The 21,283-nt window shown below is 38.6% G+C and overlaps 2 protein-coding genes across 8 annotated transcripts in view; one reads left to right on the top strand and one right to left on the bottom strand.

The window, feature by feature from the left end:
* The window catches only part of LOC147845236 (uncharacterized), a 934,973-nt gene that overhangs the window by 560,921 nt on the left and 352,769 nt on the right, over window positions 1–21,283 (top strand). For all 7 annotated transcript variants that reach the window (XM_087250654.2, XM_087250651.2, XM_087250650.2 and 4 more), the window contains one exon: window positions 8,773–8,833. The gene's annotated coding sequence lies outside the window, so the exon portion shown is untranslated. The remainder of the gene's footprint in view (window positions 1–8,772; window positions 8,834–21,283) is intronic.
* On the bottom strand, window positions 4,952–15,473 carry LOC110439622 (NLR family CARD domain-containing protein 3-like). Its single transcript, XM_087249887.1, has 7 exons — window positions 15,393–15,473; window positions 14,692–14,742; window positions 14,411–14,518; window positions 13,209–13,280; window positions 10,065–10,149; window positions 7,014–7,209; window positions 4,952–6,918 (listed from the first exon to the last, which is right to left on the bottom strand). Exons 2-7 carry the CDS (start codon window positions 14,733–14,735, stop codon window positions 5,147–5,149), a joined length of 2,277 nt encoding a protein of 758 aa, XP_087106013.1. The 5' UTR covers window positions 14,736–14,742; window positions 15,393–15,473; the 3' UTR covers window positions 4,952–5,146.

Here is a 21,283-nt window from a genome sequence, read left to right as displayed (position 1 = left end):
CAAAAAGGAATTAATATATAGCTCAGAAATACGATTAGTAAAAGAAAGAAGTGTCAAGTTCCAACTAAATGTTTGTCGTTACAGGACTGAGATGCAGATAAAATCAGCCAGCATAGTCAGGGTTAAAATTAAATCAGATGTAGATCTGCCCAGAAAGAAAAACACTAGATGCTGAAATAGGTATAAAACTCTATCAAAAAGTGTAAAAATAGGAGCATTAATAGAAACATTTACTGTAATATACAATATGTCCTAGACATTTCTATTTAAATTTAAAGGAGTAATAAATTATACGTAACTAATAATATTTAATTGAAGTTAATTTGATAATTAAAATAAATGGTTAATCAAGACAGATAAAAGAGGCTTAATGTTGATAATATGATTTAAGAGCAATCAATAGGAGAAGATTTTCCAGCTGGAGTTCATATTGTTTGTGGAGATATGTTCTTTTGGATGGTACATATATTAAGTGCTTAGTTTCTATTGAGTTTATTTTAGGTAACTACCAGAGGAGGGTAGAAACTTGTTTGTACTTGTGTAGGCTGATGACTAGCAAATACTGTATACACCAGAATGCATAAAGGGTTAAAATTAGGGAGAAGATCTTAGGATGGACACTGTCACAATATGTGGGTGATTGAATTATCTGCAACTTCACAAAGATCTAGTTCAATTAAAAGACTTGAGTGGAGACCATTGCTCCAAACAATGAGAGATGATGACTGTTTTGGTGTTGACTGGATAGAGAATTATTCTGTAAACAAGCACAGTTGAGAAACCAGAAGCAAATTATGAAGCAGGAACAGTTATTCATTTGTGACGAAAGAAGCACTTCCAAGGATTTGAAACATCAGCAGAAATAAGTTCATAAAAGGTTTGCATTCATAAAGTAATTAAAATCAAAGTTAATAAGTGATCAATAAATAAAAACATCTAAAGGAGTATGAAAAATTGTGAATAAAGCAAAAGAGAGAATAATTGTATTATGCTCAATTACCAGAAATGGCTGAAAGAGATGAAGATGATCCATCAAGGCCAACGCTCAATGAAAGATGTGAAAATAATAAACTTAATGGGATTAATGTGTTAACAAGTGCATTGGTGAATGATGGCATGGAAACTGACAGAAACAGGCATCTAACACTGCATCGCATGAACTGCTATTGGGTCGACCCTTGCAAGAAACCACTTGAAACTTTGCATAAAACCTTGCATATAATCTCACTTATAACCTTGCACATAATCTCTTGGAATGTTTTGCAAAGATGTCTAATGCAGTAGGGACTTTTATGAAGAAACAATTAATTGCCATGTGCAAAGCGATTTCTGTGCAGGAAACCAGAAAGGAGCCATGTGAGAGAGCAGAGATACACACTGTTAAAAATTGTCCCGTTAAAAAACAGTAAAATACTGGCAGCTGCAGTTGCCAGCAATGTACTGTTATTTTACAGTATGTTGCTGTAAAAATACATGGACTACATTGATTTACACAATACTCAAGTGAACTCATTTTGCTCACTGAAAGCAACTGCCTCAACTTGGTCAACTGCTGAATGAGTTTATGAAGTAATGTGCTATACATGCTTAGAAGCATACTTATAATGATAACTTATTTTAGTTAATTAGAAAAGTTCGGTTTAACTCTAATGTCTTATATTTCACATCAGCACACATACATGTAAATCTGGAACTACCAGAGAGATTCTGACTGCATCAGCAACTAAACAGCCGCTATCTTTAAATAGAGAAACATACAGAATAACATCAGCAGCTCATTGTTCATCTTTAACTCATACACTGGCTCTACTCTCCTCCACAACGGTGACAGACAGAAGAAATTTGCTTCAGGTTTTACAGTAAAATACTGTTTTTCCTTGATTTAACAGTAATCTACTGGCAGCTGTGGTTGCCAGCAATATACTGTTTTTTTTACAGTCTATTTCCGTAGTGTAAATTAACAGTATATTACTGATAAAATACATTTTACACTGTGTTTTTACCTCTCACACCTTTAACCCTTTAAACCCCAGAGCATATACTTCAGTTTTTATTGAAGTGTCCACACTACTGAGTGTTCAAGAAACATGTAGCAAAGCTGAAGTAAATTCATTAATTAACTGACTAATTAAATGATAATTGAGGATTAACAATGAACAAATGAAGAAATACTGAAGGGAAAAAACAAGAACAGAACATACAAAACTTTAGTCACAGCTTTATAATGAAATAACCTGAAGAACAACAAATGATTAAATCATTTAAATGATCAGCGGATGATTAAACAACTCTACAAACATCATCACCAGCTACACTTATTACTTAATACATGTATTTTTGTATAACATTTACTAAAGTTCTTCTTGAGAGAAAGGTTAACATTTTACGCCACCATCATGGAGAACAGAGTTTGCTTTAGTTGGGCTCTTAGCCCTGTCATTTTTAACATTTATATATCTTGGCTGCTGCAATTGTTAAGAACTTTGTTTAAAAAACTCCTTTGTTGAGGCAAGCCAGCCAAAAACCTAAATAAGATCTGGTGATGTTCATGTTGCTATTAAATGGCAGAGTCTGTTCTCATTTAGTATAATAAAATGTACTGCTCCTATTCAATGTTAAATCTATTGTTTTACATTATATGTCTATATATGGCAATGATTTCTGGAAGTTTTTAAGAATATCTTGGACAATAACACTGCTCTATGGTGTCAGTCGCACTCAAAGAGACATCAATAATCAGCATATGAACCTCAATAATGGTGACAACTAACAAAATTAACAGTTTAACTCACAAACAGGCAACTGAAAGTCTAAACATAAACAACAGCAGAATCAAACGCAAATAAAGAAAACTGTTAGACCATTATACAACATTTATTTATACCGCAATGCATGCTGGGATATTTGTACCGTGCCACTCCCAGCATGCATTGCAGCATGAAACATTTGAGATGTTACCATTGTTGAGATACAAGGTCAGATTCATGAGGTCTGAGTGTGTATTTCTCATGACTGAACTGTTTTTTTATGTTATTTCTTAACTGTTAAGTAATTACGGAGGTATCTTTTCTGTTTCCACTTCTCATTAATTAAATTAATACCTGCAACTAAGCATAAAATCTATTGCATGAGGCCCTTCATCCAGAATTATAACAAAACATTTATCAGAACTAATTTCAGACAAATAGATTTCTCTATTTATTAACTTTCCATCTTTATTGCTATAATACAAGCATTTTGTTAACTTTTTATTATAGTAATTGGAGAGTCTGAATTAATAAGTTCAAGGGTGAAGAGCCCAACTAAATCAGCCCCTCACTCCATTACGGTGACACAAAAAACACCTTAATTTCTGTTGGATCTCAATGAGAATAGTATGGAAGTCAAATCAGTCAGTAATAAGTGTGTGTCTGCTGTTGTTTGTGGAGTTGTTTAATCCTCTGCTGAGACTGAAGCTGTTTTATTTTATTTGATTTTATTTAATGTTGTAACTCAAGTCACTGTTTGTGTTTCTTGTTTATTTTCTTCAGTAATTGTGATTATTAACAGCAGGTGTTCATCAGTGTCAGAATTCACTCATTAGTGTTCATTAAAACTGTCAGGTGAACTATATTAGTGAACTAGTGTATGAAATAGTGAACAAGGGCACAAAGTGTGATTTCAAACACAGACTTCAAAACATCGAATCTGAACTCTGTTAGCTCACAGTTTTCTGCAGTTGGTTACTTTCTCGAAAACAAAAATTTTACCCAGAAAGCACTGTTTTTAACAGAATATTACTGTTTTAGTGAAAAAACATTAGTTTACCGTAGAATCTGACCGTTTTTTAACAGCAATTTTTTACAGTGTGGGACCTCACTGATTAACAATGCTTGCTCATGAAAAGGACACAAACTTCCACCCTTATGGGTGTATGTACTAACAGTAGAGTAGCACAATGTACCGATATTATAAAAGCATAGCGATACCCTAGCTCTCAAAACAATACGATTATGAATTTTTTTAGTACCTGTACTTTTATTTGACAGCTGTAGTTGTGAGTGCTCGTCAATAGGGGGCTGTGTGGGGGCCGTGCGCTGCTTCTACAGCAGGGGTCTCAAACTCACGGTCCTTCACGGGATGATAGTTTGTGGCCCTCGCCTTAATTTGAAAGTTTAATGTTAGTGCGGTGAGTTTGATATGTAAAGCACTTTACAGTTTAGTTTGTGGAGCTGAACAAGCCCACTAATCACAGTGGGGTATATGGCTCTTGGGGGAGGGACATCAGCTGAGCTTGACGCAGGGAGAGAAACATTTTCCAATGAGTGAAAGTTACAGCAACGTTGCCATGGAGTGTTTTCCTCTGTGATTGCTGGCTGCCTTGTTTCTATTGGGCACATGAGGACATTCGTCCCAGCGCATTTTCATTCACAACACAAAAAAAGTTGTGTAAGTTGCCGGCCAGCGGGACATTATAAATATAGAAATTGATATAAATTAGAGCTTAATTTGAGCAGGATCTTGCAGGATCCTGTACCGGGAAATGACAGATATTTGTATTTGGGCTGCAACAACGAATCAATTAAACTAATAAAAATTGATTACTCAAAGGGTTGGCAGTGAATTTCAAAATTGAATTTCATTATCGATTTGTTGTGTCGCACGACACGGGGACGTTTGATTAATGAAAAACATGTGGCGTGAACTAGGTCTCTCTCACTTACTGATACAGATTTCGGCGCCTCATACAGGGATGAGGGAGTTCAACAGCAGGTGTGTTGACTGGTGCTGAGCCAGAGAAAGACGTGTCATATCATCACAATTATGCAGCGTTTTAACCGCCTAATGATTTTTTTTTTTGTTTTAGATAAACATTTACATGTAAATACACACAAGCACTAGTAAAACAAGACATTTAGAGTCTGTGAAACACACAAGAAAGTCTATGAAAGTCTAATAATCCACTCAAATATCATTTGCTGATGTGTTTTATTCATATCAGATACACATGGTGAAAGTAACTATAAAGTTGAATCTGTTCTTCTCTAAGTTCACCAGACACTCACTTGCATGTATTTGTGGAGTAACTGGTGAATTTATGTGCTGAATCCTGCGTGTTCTGCTTTTATGAATGAATCAAACGTGAGGCTGCAAGTAAACATGGCACTTACTGAGCTCTTTTGGAGGTTTTGATGACTGCTGATAGTCTGATGAGACACTCGTCTGATCTCTGAAATTTCTGAAGCTCAAACTCCTCCAGCTCCTCCTCTGAGGTCAACAACACAAAGACCAGAGCAGACCACTGGGCAGGTGAAAGGCGAGCAGATGACAGACTTCCTCTTCTGAGGTGAGACTGAATCTCTTTCAGCAGAGTTTGATCATTAAGTTCATTCAGACAGTAGAACAGATTGATGGATCTCTCTGGAGACAGATTCCCTTCAAGTTTCTGCTTGATGTAGGCAATTATTTCCTCTTTGCTCTGGTCACTGTCATCCTGCTGTGTCAACAGGCCTCGTAAGAGTTGTCGATTAGACTGGAGTGACAGACTGAGAAGAAAGCGAAGGTAAAGGTCCAGATGTCCATTCTCACTTTCCAGAGCCTTGTCTACTGCTGTCTTCAGCAAGTTAATCATGACTTTATTTCTGCTTTTTTCTGCTTGTTTCTTGTTGTTGTCTAGTATCAGATGTTGATAAAGGGCTGCAATGAACTCCTGAATGCTCAGGTGAAGAAAGCAGTACATGGTACCAAGAATGATTCCCGTCTCCTCCTTAAAGATCTGGGTACACATGCCTGAGTACACTGATGCCTTATAGACGTCAATGCCACAGTCTTTCAGATCGCTCTCATAGAAGATCACATTGTTTCTGTCCAGCTGCTGGAAGGCCAGTTTCCCCAGTGAAAGGATGAGGTTTGGATCCCAGGAGACATCTGCTGTGTTTTCTCCATCATACTTTCTTCTGCTCTGCTGGATCTGAAAGCGGAGAAAGTGTGTGTACATCTGTGTTAGAGTCTTGGGAGATTCCTGCAGTGTTTCAGCATGAGCCCTGTGTTTCAGTTTCAGTATGTTCTGGAGAACAGTGGCTGAAATCCAGCAGAGGACTGGGATGTGGCACATAATAAAGAGACTCTTTGACTGTTTAATGTGATCAATGATTTCTCTGGCCTGATTCTGATCTGTGAGTCTCTTTCTGAAGTACTCCTCCTTTTGGGCATCATTGAATCCTCGTATCTCTGTCAGCCGGTCGATACAGTCAGCAGGAATCTTTCTGGCAGCTGCTGGTCTGCTGGTGATCCAGATGAGAGCAGAAGGAAGCAGATTTCCCTTGATGAGGTTCGTCAGGAGAACATCCAGAGAGACTGCTGAAGATACATCACGACACGTCTCATTACCAGCAAAGTTCAGAGGAAGACGACATTCATCCAATCCATCAAGGATGAACAGCACTTTGAATCGTGTGCTTCTTGTAAGGTTCAGTCCTTCAGTCTCTGGGAAAAACTGAGTTATGAGGTCTTTTAAACTTTGTCTTTCTTTCTCCTTTAAGTTCATCTCTCTGAATGGAAGAGGAAATATGAAGCTGATGTCTTGATTTTCTTTCCCTTCAGCCCAATCCAGAACAAACTTTTGCACAGAGACTGATTTCCCGATGCCGGCAACTCCTTTTGTCAGGACAGTTCTGATCTGATCGTCTTGTTCAGCTGCTTCAAACAAATGTTTGCATTCAACCTGTATCTCTAGTGACTGATGACGTCTGGAAACAGCTTCAATCTGTCTGATCTCATGTTCAGTGTTGACCTGTTCACTCGCACCCTGAGTGATATAGAGATCTGTGTAGATGTTATTCAGAAGTGTGGAGTCTCCCTGCTGAGCAATTCCTTCAAACACACTTTGATATTTCTTCTTCAGGCTACATTTAAGCTGATTAATGTAGAGCAGCTCACCTAAACACAGGAGCAAAGAAACAGAGAGTTTTAGTCTTGACTTTTCCAGCTATATTTGTAATTGTCAGTCTGACTGACGGCCATGAGTCTCTTACCCTGGAGAGTATCAGCAGCTTGATCTTGCTTCATCTCTCTCAGGAAGAAGAGTGTGAGATCAAGAGCTGCTTCTGTGATTCCGCTACTGTTCTCATTAAACTCCTTTACAAACTCCTGTCTGTTTTCATTTTGTAAGATTTTCCTGAAGTTTTTCAGTTCTTTCTTAACAAACTTGATAATTTTACTCTCAAGATTCTATATTTAAAAAAAAAAAAAAAGAGAAGACCACTATATCAGAAATACATCTAATGACACACAGTTGTAAATCCAAAAAAGTTATTTAATAATTGAAAATATATTATAACACAGGTCTTTAAGTGCTCAATTCTGATTGGCTGAAAAACATTTTACAGTGTTCTGTTATCTTCAGATAAACACATAGTTAAATTGTTCAGGCAGGCTTTTTGCACATTACATTTCTATATCACTATGCTGAATGATTTCAGTTATGTCACAGCGACAACAATTGAAACACAGTAAAACATAACAGAAGACTTTGGATGAGCCGTGTAAGAAACTAGTCCTACACAGAGGAGCAGTTTGAGAACAAAAACTTGACAAATGTCTGAATTACAACATCTGAACTGTGGCTTAAGCTTTGGAAACCATAGTATCCAATCAAGCATATGTTTGGTGTTTCATTGAAGTCTACAAGACATCAAATTAAAAATTGTTTGACTAAAATAAGGTTAAATTTGGAAATAATGACTTACACATGTTAAGTCTGTCTAATCGGTGTATTTGTTGACTTGAGCTATTCTTAGGTGTCTATTAAATTTTTCAGTGACAACCTAAATTTGGCCTTGTTTTATCTAAGCCATCTTTTTTTCAAGTGTCTTTTAAACATAAAATCATTTTGTGCCATGTGTGGAATAGCGGTCTCAGATGCTTTGAATTATTAGGAAATAATGCACACTAGAGGTATAATGACATCATCATGAGTATCTGTCACGCTGGTAGACAAGGAAGACAGAGATGGTTCTCTTTTCGCAGTATTTATTCAAAACAAAGTCGCTGATCACAGTGAGAACTTAAAGGTTCATATTAAAGGTGCAGTAGGTGATCTGCCAAAATGCTAACCGCTTAGCATATTATCTTTGGACGGCGGGAAGGGACTGTGATTCAAAGCCACACCCTCTGAAATCGTGAGCGCGCGCACCTCGTCACAGCGGCCGACAGACAACCCACTAGTTCATATCATTTGCCAGTTAGTTAGTGCCAGCGCCGTGCATGAATTACATGTATTACTTTGCCACACTTACATGCTATTTCAGAGTGAATATTCAGAGTAGCATGATAAACAGTATAGGAAGGCTATCATTGTTCAAAAATTACCCAATGTGAATATAAAAGCAACTTCAGCTCAATAGAGCAGTTAGGCGGAATAGCGCTATTTACTGGTGTTTTGTTGTTAAACTAAATATAAATCTACATTATAGATGCTGTCAAAAAACCTTATAAAACTGAAAATAATCACGTCAATCTTTCACCAGGAGATTTAAGTGGCTGAACAACACGTCTGTGCATATAAGTCATTCATAACAACACAATCTGACATAAAATAGTTTCAAAACAGAACATGACCTGTCTAACAGTGATACTTCAGTCATGGTGTCATCCTTCCTCCAGCGTGCTAAAGTAACTCCAGTATTGATTCAGGTTTTTAAAAGTTTCAATTCAGCTTTTGATTTCTCCTGGTCCGTCTCGTGACCGCGCAGCCGCTTTAAGGGCGAGTTACACCTGCGCCTGGCTTTACAGTAATCGGCCCGAGCTCGGCTGTCCTTCGGCGCCTCCGGCTCCGACTCGGCATCTGCGAGCGGCCCGCAGCTCGCTCGGAGTGCATGCGTTTGTGATGCAGACGGGCACGCGCTAATGGCGGATCTTCGTGAACAGGTGCGCAGAAGTCGGAATCTCCATTTGCTGACAGACAGTCTGACCTGCCTATCGGATAAACATTGGTTAGTTTTATGCTTTACCTAGAATATAAAAATACATATAAACACATTTAGATAATTTACTGTAATCATTACTATTGGACTGTGAAGAGACTTTCAACCAGCAAAACAACAAATGTTTTCTGAAGTCACCTACTGCACCTTTAAGGCTGTAGCAATCTTCTGTAAAAATGAAAGTGTCAATAGCAGATGTAAATGATCTCACTGATAGTTCGCTTGTAGGAGACTCAGCAGGTGAGTATACAGGTACACAGTTCATCTAGTACAGGGGTGTGTCAAACTCAATTCCTGAAGGGCCGAAGCCATGCACAGTTTAGTTCCAACCCTGCTCCAACACACTTACCTGTAGGTTTCAAACAAGCCTGAAGGACTGAATTAGTTTGATCAGGTGTGTTTAATTAGGGTTGGAACTAAACTGTGCAGAGCTGCGGCCCTTTTGGAACTGAGTTTGACACCTGTGATCTAGTAGATAGCTGATCTTCTGGTTAACTCTACACAACTGTAAGCATCCCTCTAGATCGATGAGAATGATCAGAAAGCACGTAATGATCATCCATTGATGAGTATACAAGCACACAGTTCATCATAGTAATAGCAGATCCTCTAATGAACATCAGATAAGAATAATAACTTCCCTTGATCAGTATAAAGGACTCGAAGACTCATAAGGAACATCCATGGAAAAAAGGGAAAAGCCGAAGGAGTGAAGATGAGGGCAACTATCTGACTTTAATACGAGCTGACGACTGAGAGAAGGTCAGTTTATACAGTGTCCTTTGGTGATGGGAAATGGGTGCAGGTCATTAGAAGGCTGGTGAGAATTCACGGGATTGGATGGAGGTGGTTTGTAAAGAAGATAGATGATTGGGTGAGCAGGAACGTGCCGGGGATGTCACAGTATCACAGGTGTGTATTATTTTCTAATAACTCAATGAACTAAAGTCAATTATTCTTTACTAAACAAATACATTGTAATTCTTCAAAAAAAGAAATACATGAAAAATAACATTTACAAATGACATGTTTTACAGAAGCAAGATCTTTTTAATAAACATATTGTCTGTTCTAATATGAAATTGAATAAATTTTTCCCACCTCGAAGATCTTCTGGAGATGGCCCCTGAAACTCTTTTGGCTTCTGTGAGTCTTGTTTCTTGAATCTGGTAACTCATATTGAAAACTGTTAACAAATAAAACCACTGAGACAAACAAATACAGGCATATCTCAAAGACATTAAAATACTAAATGTTCTGTAGACCTCATGATAAGGAGACAGTCAAGACAGTGAACTTGTGCAATTGGTCCATTGATGTGTCACAAATTAAATTGAGTTGATAAATTACAGACATAACCAGGACGTTCCCCATCAGGTCGGGAACATTGACTTGTGTCTAGAAGAGATGCTTTTGGGAGAGTGTGTGGAAAACACCACAGCAGCTGAGACTGTTGTGCATTTGGTGTAAGGTGTGAAGTTTGCCAAGCACAGCATGAGCACACAATATCACCAAAAGTGCAACCTTCTAAATGTATCCCTAGACCTAGAATTACCAGAGTATGGGAATAGTTTAAAATTTAGGGTGTCAAATGTTAACTTTTTACCTAGGAAAATATGAGGAAGGGTGGTACGAAGGTGACTTGCTACCCAAAGGGGAGACTTGGTGACAATAAGTATAAGTATATGCGCTTCATATGATATGTTGGTTAGCGGGTAGAGAAGACACAAATCTCCCTGAAAAGGGGAAATGCTCAGTGACTTAGGGACGGATATGGGATTGTTGCCCCAGAGGTTGCCCTATCTCTAAGAAAAGAAGTGATTCCTCGGGAATTAGTCAAGGAGGGGTCATCGCGAGGAGTGTGAGTTCAGAAACAACAAGGTCAGGTTGAACCTTGGAGGCGCAACAAGCAAGACCTTCTGCTCTTTCTCCCTGACCTTTCACAGGGTCTGTGTGAGCAGGATCACTGAGGGAAAAATGCATACTGCTTAAGCTTCGGGGTCAGCGGAGAGCATCTTTACAGAGCAGGGAAAAAAGCAACTGCTGATGAGCAGACTTGCGAGAAGTAAGCAGGATGACCTGGGCTTCCCTGAAGTGCACTCGTATTACCTGGACCACGCTGGGGTGGAGTTTCTATTCTCCCAGGAGTGTGAGCTGCTGGGAGAACACGTCAACTTGCATGGTTGAGCTTGCGTCTTGTGCGTCATGACTCCAGGCTAATTTCTAATATTATCTTATATCTGGGACAACTATAGTATCTTAATAAGCACATTTTTGTGTTTAATAGAAGACTAATAGACATCCCATCAAAGATGGCTTGGCTAAAATAAGGTTAAATTTGGAATTAACAACTACACATGTCAAGTCTGTCTAATCTGTGTATTTGTCTAGTGTTGGGTTATTCTTAGATGTCTATTAGATTTTTTAGTGACAGACTAAATGTTTCCTTGTTTAAGTCCAGACATCACTTGTTTGTTGTGGACACTTGTTTAAGGGCACCCAGGCCCGTAGAAGGCCAGATCCATCCAGGGACTGAAGGTGCGGCATCACAGCGAGGTGATGGTCACCCTGTGCATCCCTGCACACCATGCCCATCTGGGATCTTGACTGTGAAGCCAGTGGTGAAGTGGTCAAATTTGAACAATCTGAGCAGCGAGATAGTGGCTGCAACCTAATATGGCTGAGGAACCTCTAGAAAAACTTCAGTAAGACCATTGTAATCCTGTCAAACTATCAGACAGGGCAGCACCGTCTTCATTCTGCACACGCAAGACGGGTGGCTGCGGCTTTAACTGTCGTGAAAAACACGCCAGTAAACTCTGGAAACAGGTGACCTCAGGAAGATGACCTGTTTCATTGTGCTCAGCTTTTCTTTTACCACTGAGGACTGCTTGGTAGACAGTGTCACCAAATAGGCCTGTGATATATAGGCATGTGAAGAAAACAAGCTCAGGCAGTGTGACACATGTCTCCCAGGGTAAGCCAAGGGTGGTGATCTTGAACCACTGTGTGGCCATCATCTTCTCCATGGCTCAGACGGCCGATTTTGAGGTCATGAGAGTATAGTCGGCCACCTGTGGTGCTGTGGTACCATGGTGCAGGGCCGAAGAGGCAATGCCCACAGCAGTGTGAGCTCTGGCTGTGAGAGACTCAGAAAACCCACCCAAGGATCTCAGCTTACCCCTCCAGGTGGCGGTGCCTACCATCTAGGCAAAAGCTTTGTACCGCCATCGAGTGAGGTTACGGTAGAAGCGTGTGAGGTAAAAACATTCCCCATACCTGTTTGAGCTCCCTGTATGCTCCCTGGAAGATGGGAACAGGGGTCTGAAATGATTTATCTCACATCAGCTCCCCCTCTAGTCGGTCCGACAGTGGGACTAGGGGGACAAGCCATCTTCAGCCCTACCGCCAAAGCAGCCTGGGAAAGCACAGCCATCATGCCTGACTCTAGATCCATAACCGCGCATTGCACCCCAGATGGTGGGTGACCGAGCTTGGTCTGTCATCTGAACATGACAACTCACCCTCTGATGCTGTGATGGGCATCTGATCTCCCGTGTCAATGAGTGAAAGCACGGACATCCCAGGGGACAAACCAGCACAATTGTGATAGGGCACGTTGTGGAGGAGCCAGGGCTCCAAGTGCCCAGAGGCAATGTATAGGCCACCACTGTAATCCTCAGATCTACCTGATTGCACACCACTTTCGTGACTATTGAATTATTCTTTTGTTTTATTCCTAAAATGTTTTCTAAAAGATCTGAAATCAATTCTGTATTCAGATTAGACAGCAACATGCGGGTCTGCGTGAGCTCAAACATAAAAACAGCTAATAGGCACACAGATGCATCCTGCAGAATTAGCTTTATTTGGACAGATGAATAACATCTGTGATTATTCATTCATATTGAAGCCAGCCACAAGCAAACAAAAGCACCAGATAATAAGAGTCTGTAATTATCTGGTGCTTCTGTTTTGTTCTTTTTTGTGGCTGATTTCAATATGCTGTTAAAATTTCTTCCACACCCAAAAGTGAAACCTAGAGTTGTTATAGATTCAATTTATTAAACATAAGCACAGAAAAGTAGGTTTCCTGTTTGAAATTCAAAGTTTCAAAGACATACATGTACAGCAGAAAATCTAGGAAAACTAAATTAAGAATCATTATGGATTTGAAATCAAATCAGATCATGGGGTTCCTAAAGGTTCCAACCACTAATGACCAAAATGTAAAACACAAAATACCTTTCGGCAGATGATGGTGTTTTCTCTCCGAGGTTTAATGGAGGATGTTTTGACTTCCCTAAATGAAAAAACCTAAAATGACAAAATTAATTTTATTTGGTGTCACTGTCAGCACCAGACACACTAGAGGGCACTCTACACTTCATATCAGCCACTGCCAAACTCAGTTCCTGGAGGGCCGCAACTCTTCACAACTTAAATCCAACCCAAAATAAACACACCTGATCAAACTAATTGAGTCATTTAGGCTTGTTTGAGACCTACAGGTAAGTGTGTTGAAGTAGAGTTGTACCGCATGTCTTTAGACTGTGATGGAAACCTGAGCATCCTGAAGAAAACCACGCAAATGCAGGGAGAACATGCAAACTCCACACAGAAATGCCACCTGACCCAACCAAGGCTCGAACCAGCGACCTTCCTGCTGTGAGGCAACAGCACTACTTACTGCGCCACGGGGACAAGAGACTATTAACTATTATTTCTTTTCATTTTATAAATGTCTAAATTAAACATCTACAAACTCATAAAACTGACCTGAGATCAGGTAAAACTATAAAACCTGTTCAGTGATTCACTACTGGAGGGCAAACTGAATGGACTTGTGTGGTTCATGTGGAAATTACGCAGATCAAGTTTTCGCCCCATTGTGGAGAAATATTGAATTTTTAAACGTTTCGAAGCATTAAAGTCATAAAAAACCTTGATTACTGAAACTACATGACTCTGCCCATTTGACTTTGACCATCTGTTTAACTGATTTAAAACTAAAAAATGCAAAGGTATTGAAGCTTCATGAAGCAGTACTGCAAAATCAGCCATCAGCTCTGTTTACTGGAGTACTCTTGTGGATTAGCGGTGTGTTACTCGTTCATGTACACTCAGAGCGTGTTTCACTGGTGTGTGTTTTAATCTTCTGTGTTTATTGTGAGCTGTCTGGATATTGGATTACTCTTTGTGCATTACCCTTGATTATGATTGATTGCTTGTTTTGTCCCCTTGCCTGTCTAAAAGATACTCTGAATAAGAAACTAAAACCATCACTAGGTGTCTGTAAATGTCTAAATTCACCAAAAGTCATTGAGTCATTTGATTAATTCAAACAACTGATTCTTTTACTAATGACGCTATTTTCTGGATTGTTGGTTCACAGTAACATGTTCAATACAGTCCAAGTGTGACCAATAATGTAAATCACTAAATACCTTTTGACTGATGATGGTGTTTTCCCTCTGAAGTTTGGAGGACGACCACCTTTTGAGTTGTCACTCTTCAGAGACACAGAGCTGGACACACGTGATCCTGATCTCACACTGAACACACAAACACACCAGAGGAATAAACTGCAGGACAAACTTCAGTCTCCTTTACAAGAGTTTATCAGACAAATATGAGTTTGTTCAGTTTAATTCAGCACAAACTAATAGTTGACTGAAGGTCTGTCTGTTGTCATGTTGAAATAATGGTGTAAAAACAGAGTCAATACCTGTGTTTCTCTGAGAGAGAGTCCTTTACTCGCTCCTCTGCCATACTGCAGCTAAAACACCAATGCAGACATTAGCAGAGCTTTCAGGAAACAATCATACATATATATATATATATATATATATATATATATATATATATATATATATATATATATATATATATATATAGTCCTTAACATGAATGCAGTTGGTTTAACCCTGATCTGACATCTCAGCTGTTTCACATTTGATTTAAGGTAAATGCATGTTATATAGAGTTTATCAAGAGAAGTTCAGGTTCAGCCAATTGTTGATTTAGTGACTAATAAAATGTCTCTCTACTAAAGAGGCTCTTTGGTTAATGAGTTACTCTGACAGTAAAGGGTTAAATGCAGTGTTGTTTAAGGATCGTCAGCTTGTTGTTTTTCAGCAGCTTTTCTTCCTGTTCAACTGGAAGGTCTGCTTTAACTTTACTTTTGATTTGGTGACTCTGAATGTTTAGAGTTATATTTAATGCTGAATTATTGGACACTATTGAGTCAGTCTGATATAGAAGAGCACAAACACTTTAAAGGGATTAAAAATAAAGCTTTTAGACACAGTGTTTAAATGAGCGTGTTTAAGGATTTGATCTTCAGGATCAGACATTTAAATCACACTCGCACATATAAACCCTTCATCATCTCCACAAATCAGCGTAATGTAGAAGTGTTAAACTCACATGCAGAAGTACAGACGCTCTTGTGCAGCAGGAACACAATCTGAGCTCTTTCACTCTTTCACTTCACTAAAACACACCTGTGTGATCTACAGGTGTATCCTGAAATATTATTGGCTCCACAGAGTGACACTGACATGAATATTCATGAGACTCTCCTGACTGTGGGCGTGATGAAATCTGAGAGGTCTCTGATGAATATTTACAGCAATGTTCAACCTTTAAAATAAGATTAGAGATTTGTATATAAATGAATAATGTTTAAACAGAGGACAAATCAAGAAAACCATTAAACACTATTACATTCAGTTCAAATGTTGTAGTTTGTCTTTTATGTATTGTTTGCAGCACATAATTTGAATGTACATGTGTTATCTCTCTATTTCTGAAGGTGTTTCCAAACTTATTTTAATCAATATATCTGTTTATCGATACTCACTATTACAGTACAGATGTTTAATACTATTTTTATGGTCATTTTTTAAAATTCAGGATAAAAAGTCAATAAAAATATGAATAATTTTCCTCAGAAACTGGAAGACGGGGTTGATGTGTTTTGGTTGTGACAAATGATTTATTATTATCAGTAAAAAATCAAACTTAGCGGCTTTTATTCATTTATTTGTTCTTTTTTATTATTTGTTTAAAGAGAAATAACATAAGTAAATGCATAGTTATACAAAAATCATTATAAAGGGAATGTTAAATTAAATACAGATAACTTAATCATCTTAATAGATCTTTACAGTAACTCTGTATTGAAATCAGGGAATCATTAAAACCTTTAGATCGGTGGAAAAAAGTTGACAGATTCAGGATCAGTTAGCACATTGTGTTTAGTGAATGTGATGTTTTCCAAATAGTGTAAGAGTTTTAGTTCACAATCCATAAACAAGATTATCTTAATCAGTTATAATGATCAATTTACAGAACACTGAAATATAATAATGAGATCACGAGAAACCAGAATAGTTTAGTGTAATCGCAACTGAAACTGTCATTTAATAATAGTGTCTGACTCATTTTACAAAAATAACACATAAATCATTACATGGCTAATATATATCTGTAATATTTTAACATGGCTTTCCTTTACTTTATTAAGAGGCGGTTTCCTAGTTCAAGATTAAGCGTAGTCCTAGACTAAAATGGCCATTTAGACCAGACTAACAGAAATGTGCTTTCTCTGTCACGGTTTTAAAAGTCTAAGACTTAGTCTAGTCCAGAACTGAATAGGATGATTTCCTGGAGGAACACTAGAGCAACTTCAGGACTAAACTGAAGCTTAAATTAAATCTATCAGGAGGCAGGTTTAACTTCAGATTCATATCATTTGGAGGACACATGGATTACCTGGACTATGTCAATGATGATCAGCGCTTTACACCAGTCAGGCAAGTTCTTGCAGACAGAAGTGACCCAGTGCAAGGTTTTGATGAATTAAGTGTTTGAGATGCATAAAGTAAACTATTTGTGAATTAACAGCACATCACGTAAACCACCCTGATGCTGGAACCCAGGCTAACTACAAGGTACTGTTCAATGAATATGCAAATGTCTCAGGAGTCATCGGTTGCATAGAGGGAACCCATATTCCCATTAAGCGTCCCCCTACTCCAGATGCGGAGGAATACAGGAACCAAAAGAACTGGGTTTCTTCAATGTCCAAGGTGTATGAACTCCCCAGTTAGAGTTCTCAAACATTACTGCACACGGTGGAAATGTGCAACTCATGATCCTCCTCAGCTCATCTCTGTATACTCAGTTTGACAGAAGAGATCATAATGGAGTTTTGCTTGGTGACAGTGGGCATGCTCAGGAGGATTTCAGCTACAGCCAGGCTCATATGCGCACAAGGGCTTTAGTCGAGCGCATGTTCGGTGTTTGGAAGAGTCGTGTTCAGTGCCTTAGGAAAACACTCAGATTGAAAGCAAGTAGATGCTGCACTGCTGCAGAGACTGTGGCATCTTCTGCTGATGCTCCAGTCTCTGAGGTGGCAGTAGAGTCTGAATCAAATACATTGACTCTGGCTGAAATTGTTGCAGGCGCTTCTGTTGTACCTGCTTCAGTTAATTCTGAGATAGATGGCATGAATGGTCACATTGTTACGCCAATATGGACAGAAAATATAGCAGTCACTGGAAAAAGCAACGAGGCTGGAAATGAAGCGGAAATGCAAACTGAGGCATTTTTCAAAGCTCCAATAAAAAGGAGAAAAGGCAGAGGTAAGACGACAATAACACAGGCCAAAGAAGACAAGAGCGAGACTGAAAGTGCAGTTTCAGACATTGACAGCGATTCTTCAGACTCCAATGATTCAGGCTGCTCTTTTCTTCATCACTAAATGAGGATGAAGAGCAGCCAGTGGTGTACAACACTGAACAACTAACTCAGCTTTCAAGAGAAACAAAGAGAGTGAAGCTGAAGACTATTGTCCAGATCCATCTGCTCTTATAAGAGATGTAAAGAGGTGCATGAAGGAAGAAGCTTTCTGTGATCAGGACGTGCACCGTCTTAGAAAATCCATGAGAAAAATGAGAAAACAAATGCGTGAAGATGAAGAACAGGACATGGTGTGATAGCTTCTTCTGTTTTTGACTGTTTCTGTCATTTATGAGAGACATTAAGATTGGAGCTCTACACTTGAATGCTGCTAGAAACAGTCAGAAGAGAATGTGTCTGTTTGAGTTTATAAAGATAAAACGTATTGATGTGACCTTCATTCAAGAGTCTCAGAGTGCTTTATTTAATGAAATAGACTGGAGAACAGAATGAGATGCTCAAGTGTTCATGAGTCACATGTCCTCTAATAGTGGAGGAGGAGCTCTATTGCTTTCACAGCAGTTTTCACCAATTCTATGTGAAGAGAAAGAAATAGTCAAAGGATGTTTATTACAAATTAAAGCAAAACTTGAGAATATTTTAATGACTTCTTTAAATATTTACGCTTCTACAAAAGGAGATGAAAGAATAGATTTCTCCAATGCTTTTAGTGCTGTCCTTAAAGATATCAAATCAGAAGAGTTTTTCATTTGAACAGCACAGAGAATGAGAAGAGAGATCCAAATCACTCAGAAACACATCCTGCTTCACTAAAAGTGCTTCCACAATGAGTAAGAGTGTTTGATTTATGCGATGTGTGGAGGAATGATCATCATGAAAATAGACAGCACACTTGGGCACATAGTAAGAATCATTTTATTTCAATGGCAAGGCTTGATAGATTTTACATGTTTCATTTTCAAGCAGATTGTGTCAAAGATTGTAAAATAATTCCTGTTGGGTTTTCAGATCACTCTTCTGTTATTTGTGCTATAATTGTTAATTCTGTGGAGATTAGGAGTGCCTATTGGCATTTTCATACGTCCCTTTTAAAAGATGAGACATTTACTGAAATCTTATCTTTATTTGGAGGAATTTTAAAGAAGAAAAACATTTGGTGGGATTGTGGAAAGATTCACATTAAACAATTATGCCAAGAAAACACTTTTACTGTCACTAAAGGAGTCACTGAATCCATGAAGAAACTAGAGGATGAACTAACAGACCTGTTTAACTCAACAGCAGCTACAACCAGTGATCAATCTGAAACCCGGAAATCAAACACAGATTTGCTGGCTGATCTTTGAGTAGTGAAAGCACAAGGAGCATTCATTCATTCATTCAGGTTTAATAAACATTACACAAATGGATGCTCCTTCTAAGCTTTTTTAGTCTCGAACAGAAAAATGGCCGAAGTGGAATTATTCATTCACTAAAATAATAATGCAGGAGAGGAACTTTATAATCCAGTGACATACGTAAACATGCTGTTCACTTTTATTCAGAATTATACAGATCATATAGAAGTTAAAGATCTCCCAAACACTGATGAAGACTCTAATGCCATGCTTGAGCTCTCATTGTCACAGAATGAATTATACACAGCGGTAATGAGTTTGGGAAGTGGAAAGACTCCAGGTATTGATGAATCCCAGTAGATTTCTGTAAATCTTTGTGGTCTGTGATAGGTGATGACGTTCTTTTGGTTCTTAATGACAGTTTAAATAAAGGTTTACTCCCATTAAGCTGCAGAAGAGCTGTAATTACTGTGTTCCCAATAAAGGAGACTTGCAAAGAAGAAGCAACTGGAGACCAGCATCACTTTACTGCACCCATTATAAAATACTGTCAAAGGCATCAGCTACATGATTGAGTAAGGTAATAGGTCAAGTAATACACCAAGATCAACATTACTGTATAGCGAATAGATCAGTTTTTGACAATATTTATTTGGTTAGAGATGTTTTAGAAGTAATTGGGTGTTAATTGTGGACTGATCTCTTTAGAGCAAACGAAAGCGTTTGACCGTATACAACATGAATATTTAATAAAGCTTTTAGAAATGTTTGGTTTGAGCCCAGCTTCTGTAAATATGATCAATGTTTTGTACAGAGACATTCAAAGTGTATTAAAAGTCGATGGTGGTCTGAGTGCTGCTTTTACAGTACAGAGAGGAGTTAGACAGGGATGTGCTGTGTCGGGGATGTTGTATACACTGGCTATCCAACCTGTGCTGAATAAACTAAGCTCAGAGATAAAGGGTGTGTGTGTTCCTCATTTTAACGTTTCTCTGCATCTTTCTGCTTGTGCTGATGATGTTGTTGTTTCATATCGAATGCGGAAGATATTTAGAAACTGGATTTTATTGTAAGTGATTTTCAGAAGATATCCTCTGCTAAAGTCAACTGGGAAAAGAGTGAAGCCCTGCTTGTGGGTAGCTGGAGCGGTGTCCCTCCCAAGTTACTTGGAGGTTTGACGTGGAAGAAAGGTGGCTTGAAATACCTCGGGTGAAGATGACTGTGTTCAGGAGAACTGGAATGGTACACTTGAGAAAATCAAAGGACTTCTACAACAATGGAAATGGTTACTTCCCCAGTTATCGTATAGAGGCTGCACACTTATAGTTAACAGCTTGCTGGATCCTCTATATGGCACAGGCTGGCGTGTGGAGACCACCCTATTGGTTTACTACTGAATCTTCAAAGAGAGATGGTAAATTTTTTCTGGGACACCTACATTGGATCCCTCAAAGTGTTCTCTTCTTACCAAGAGATGAAGGAGGTCAAGGCTTGGTATGGGAATAGGATCAGTAAGGTTTGCACATTGTGTTCTAGATGGGAACTTTTCATTTTGTCAATCTTCTAGTCCGATATGGCCAGGATCTGTAGTCTTCTTTCAGTGTAATCAAGGAACTTTGCTGCTGCTCCATGATTGTAACAGTCACTACAGAAGAGTCAAGCTTTTAATAGGTAAAGCATTAAAAAGATGCAAATGGCCAAACCCAATTAAATAATTCCTTCTAATCAAAATGTGCTCTTGCCAGACCCAGAAATCAGCTTGGAGGGTTCAGTTGACAGCTTCAACAGGAGTTGTACTGTTCGTCTAAGGCCTTAATGACACTTAGGACCTCAGACAAGCCAGCCACAACCACAATAGAATCTCTTGACACTGCAGACCTGCATTTTATACAGGCTTGGCCCTCGTCCACTATTGCCTCTATGCATTGTCGACAGCCAATTAGGCTACGACAGCACCGTGACAAGACAGGACTGTCCATCACTCCTGTAATAAACACACACAGAAAAATATCATTAATCTGGAACAATCTTTACATAGTTCTGGTACATACTTCACACAGCTCTTATGGTCAGGGCTGTATTAAGAACACATTGAGCCCTGGGGTTATAGCAAACCCAAGGACCCCAATTTATTTTATTGGCTCACAAAAGTAGTTTTTTTTGCTATAAATTTTTTGCTAATTGATATTTTCATCTAATTTTCCACTATTTGATTTATACTGCATTTGATTATTATAAATGTTTTCTATTTGTAAGAGCTATTTTGTTTGTTGT

The sequence above is a fragment of the Danio rerio genome, chromosome 4 (assembly GCF_052040795.2).
Source record: "Danio rerio strain M-AB ecotype USA chromosome 4, GRCz13ab, whole genome shotgun sequence".
Classification (NCBI taxonomy): Eukaryota; Metazoa; Chordata; class Actinopteri; order Cypriniformes; family Danionidae; genus Danio; species Danio rerio.
Note: the sequence above shows the minus strand (reverse complement) of the source record. Positions and strands in the feature narration are given on the sequence as shown.

Bases quoted from the DNA above. Each gene is read 5' to 3' on its own strand.
- LOC110439622 (XM_087249887.1), bottom strand. From the start codon at position 14,735: ATGGCAGAGGAGCGAGTAAAGGACTCTCTCTCAGAGAAACACAG. The intron at 14,519-14,691 runs GTATTGACTCTG...TTGTGTGTTCAG, and splicing joins TCTCTCTCAGAGAAACACAG to TGTGAGATCAGGATCACGTG. The intron at 6,919-7,013 runs GTAAGAGACTCA...TCCTGTGTTTAG, and splicing joins AGCTGCTGATACTCTCCAGG to GTGAGCTGCTCTACATTAAT.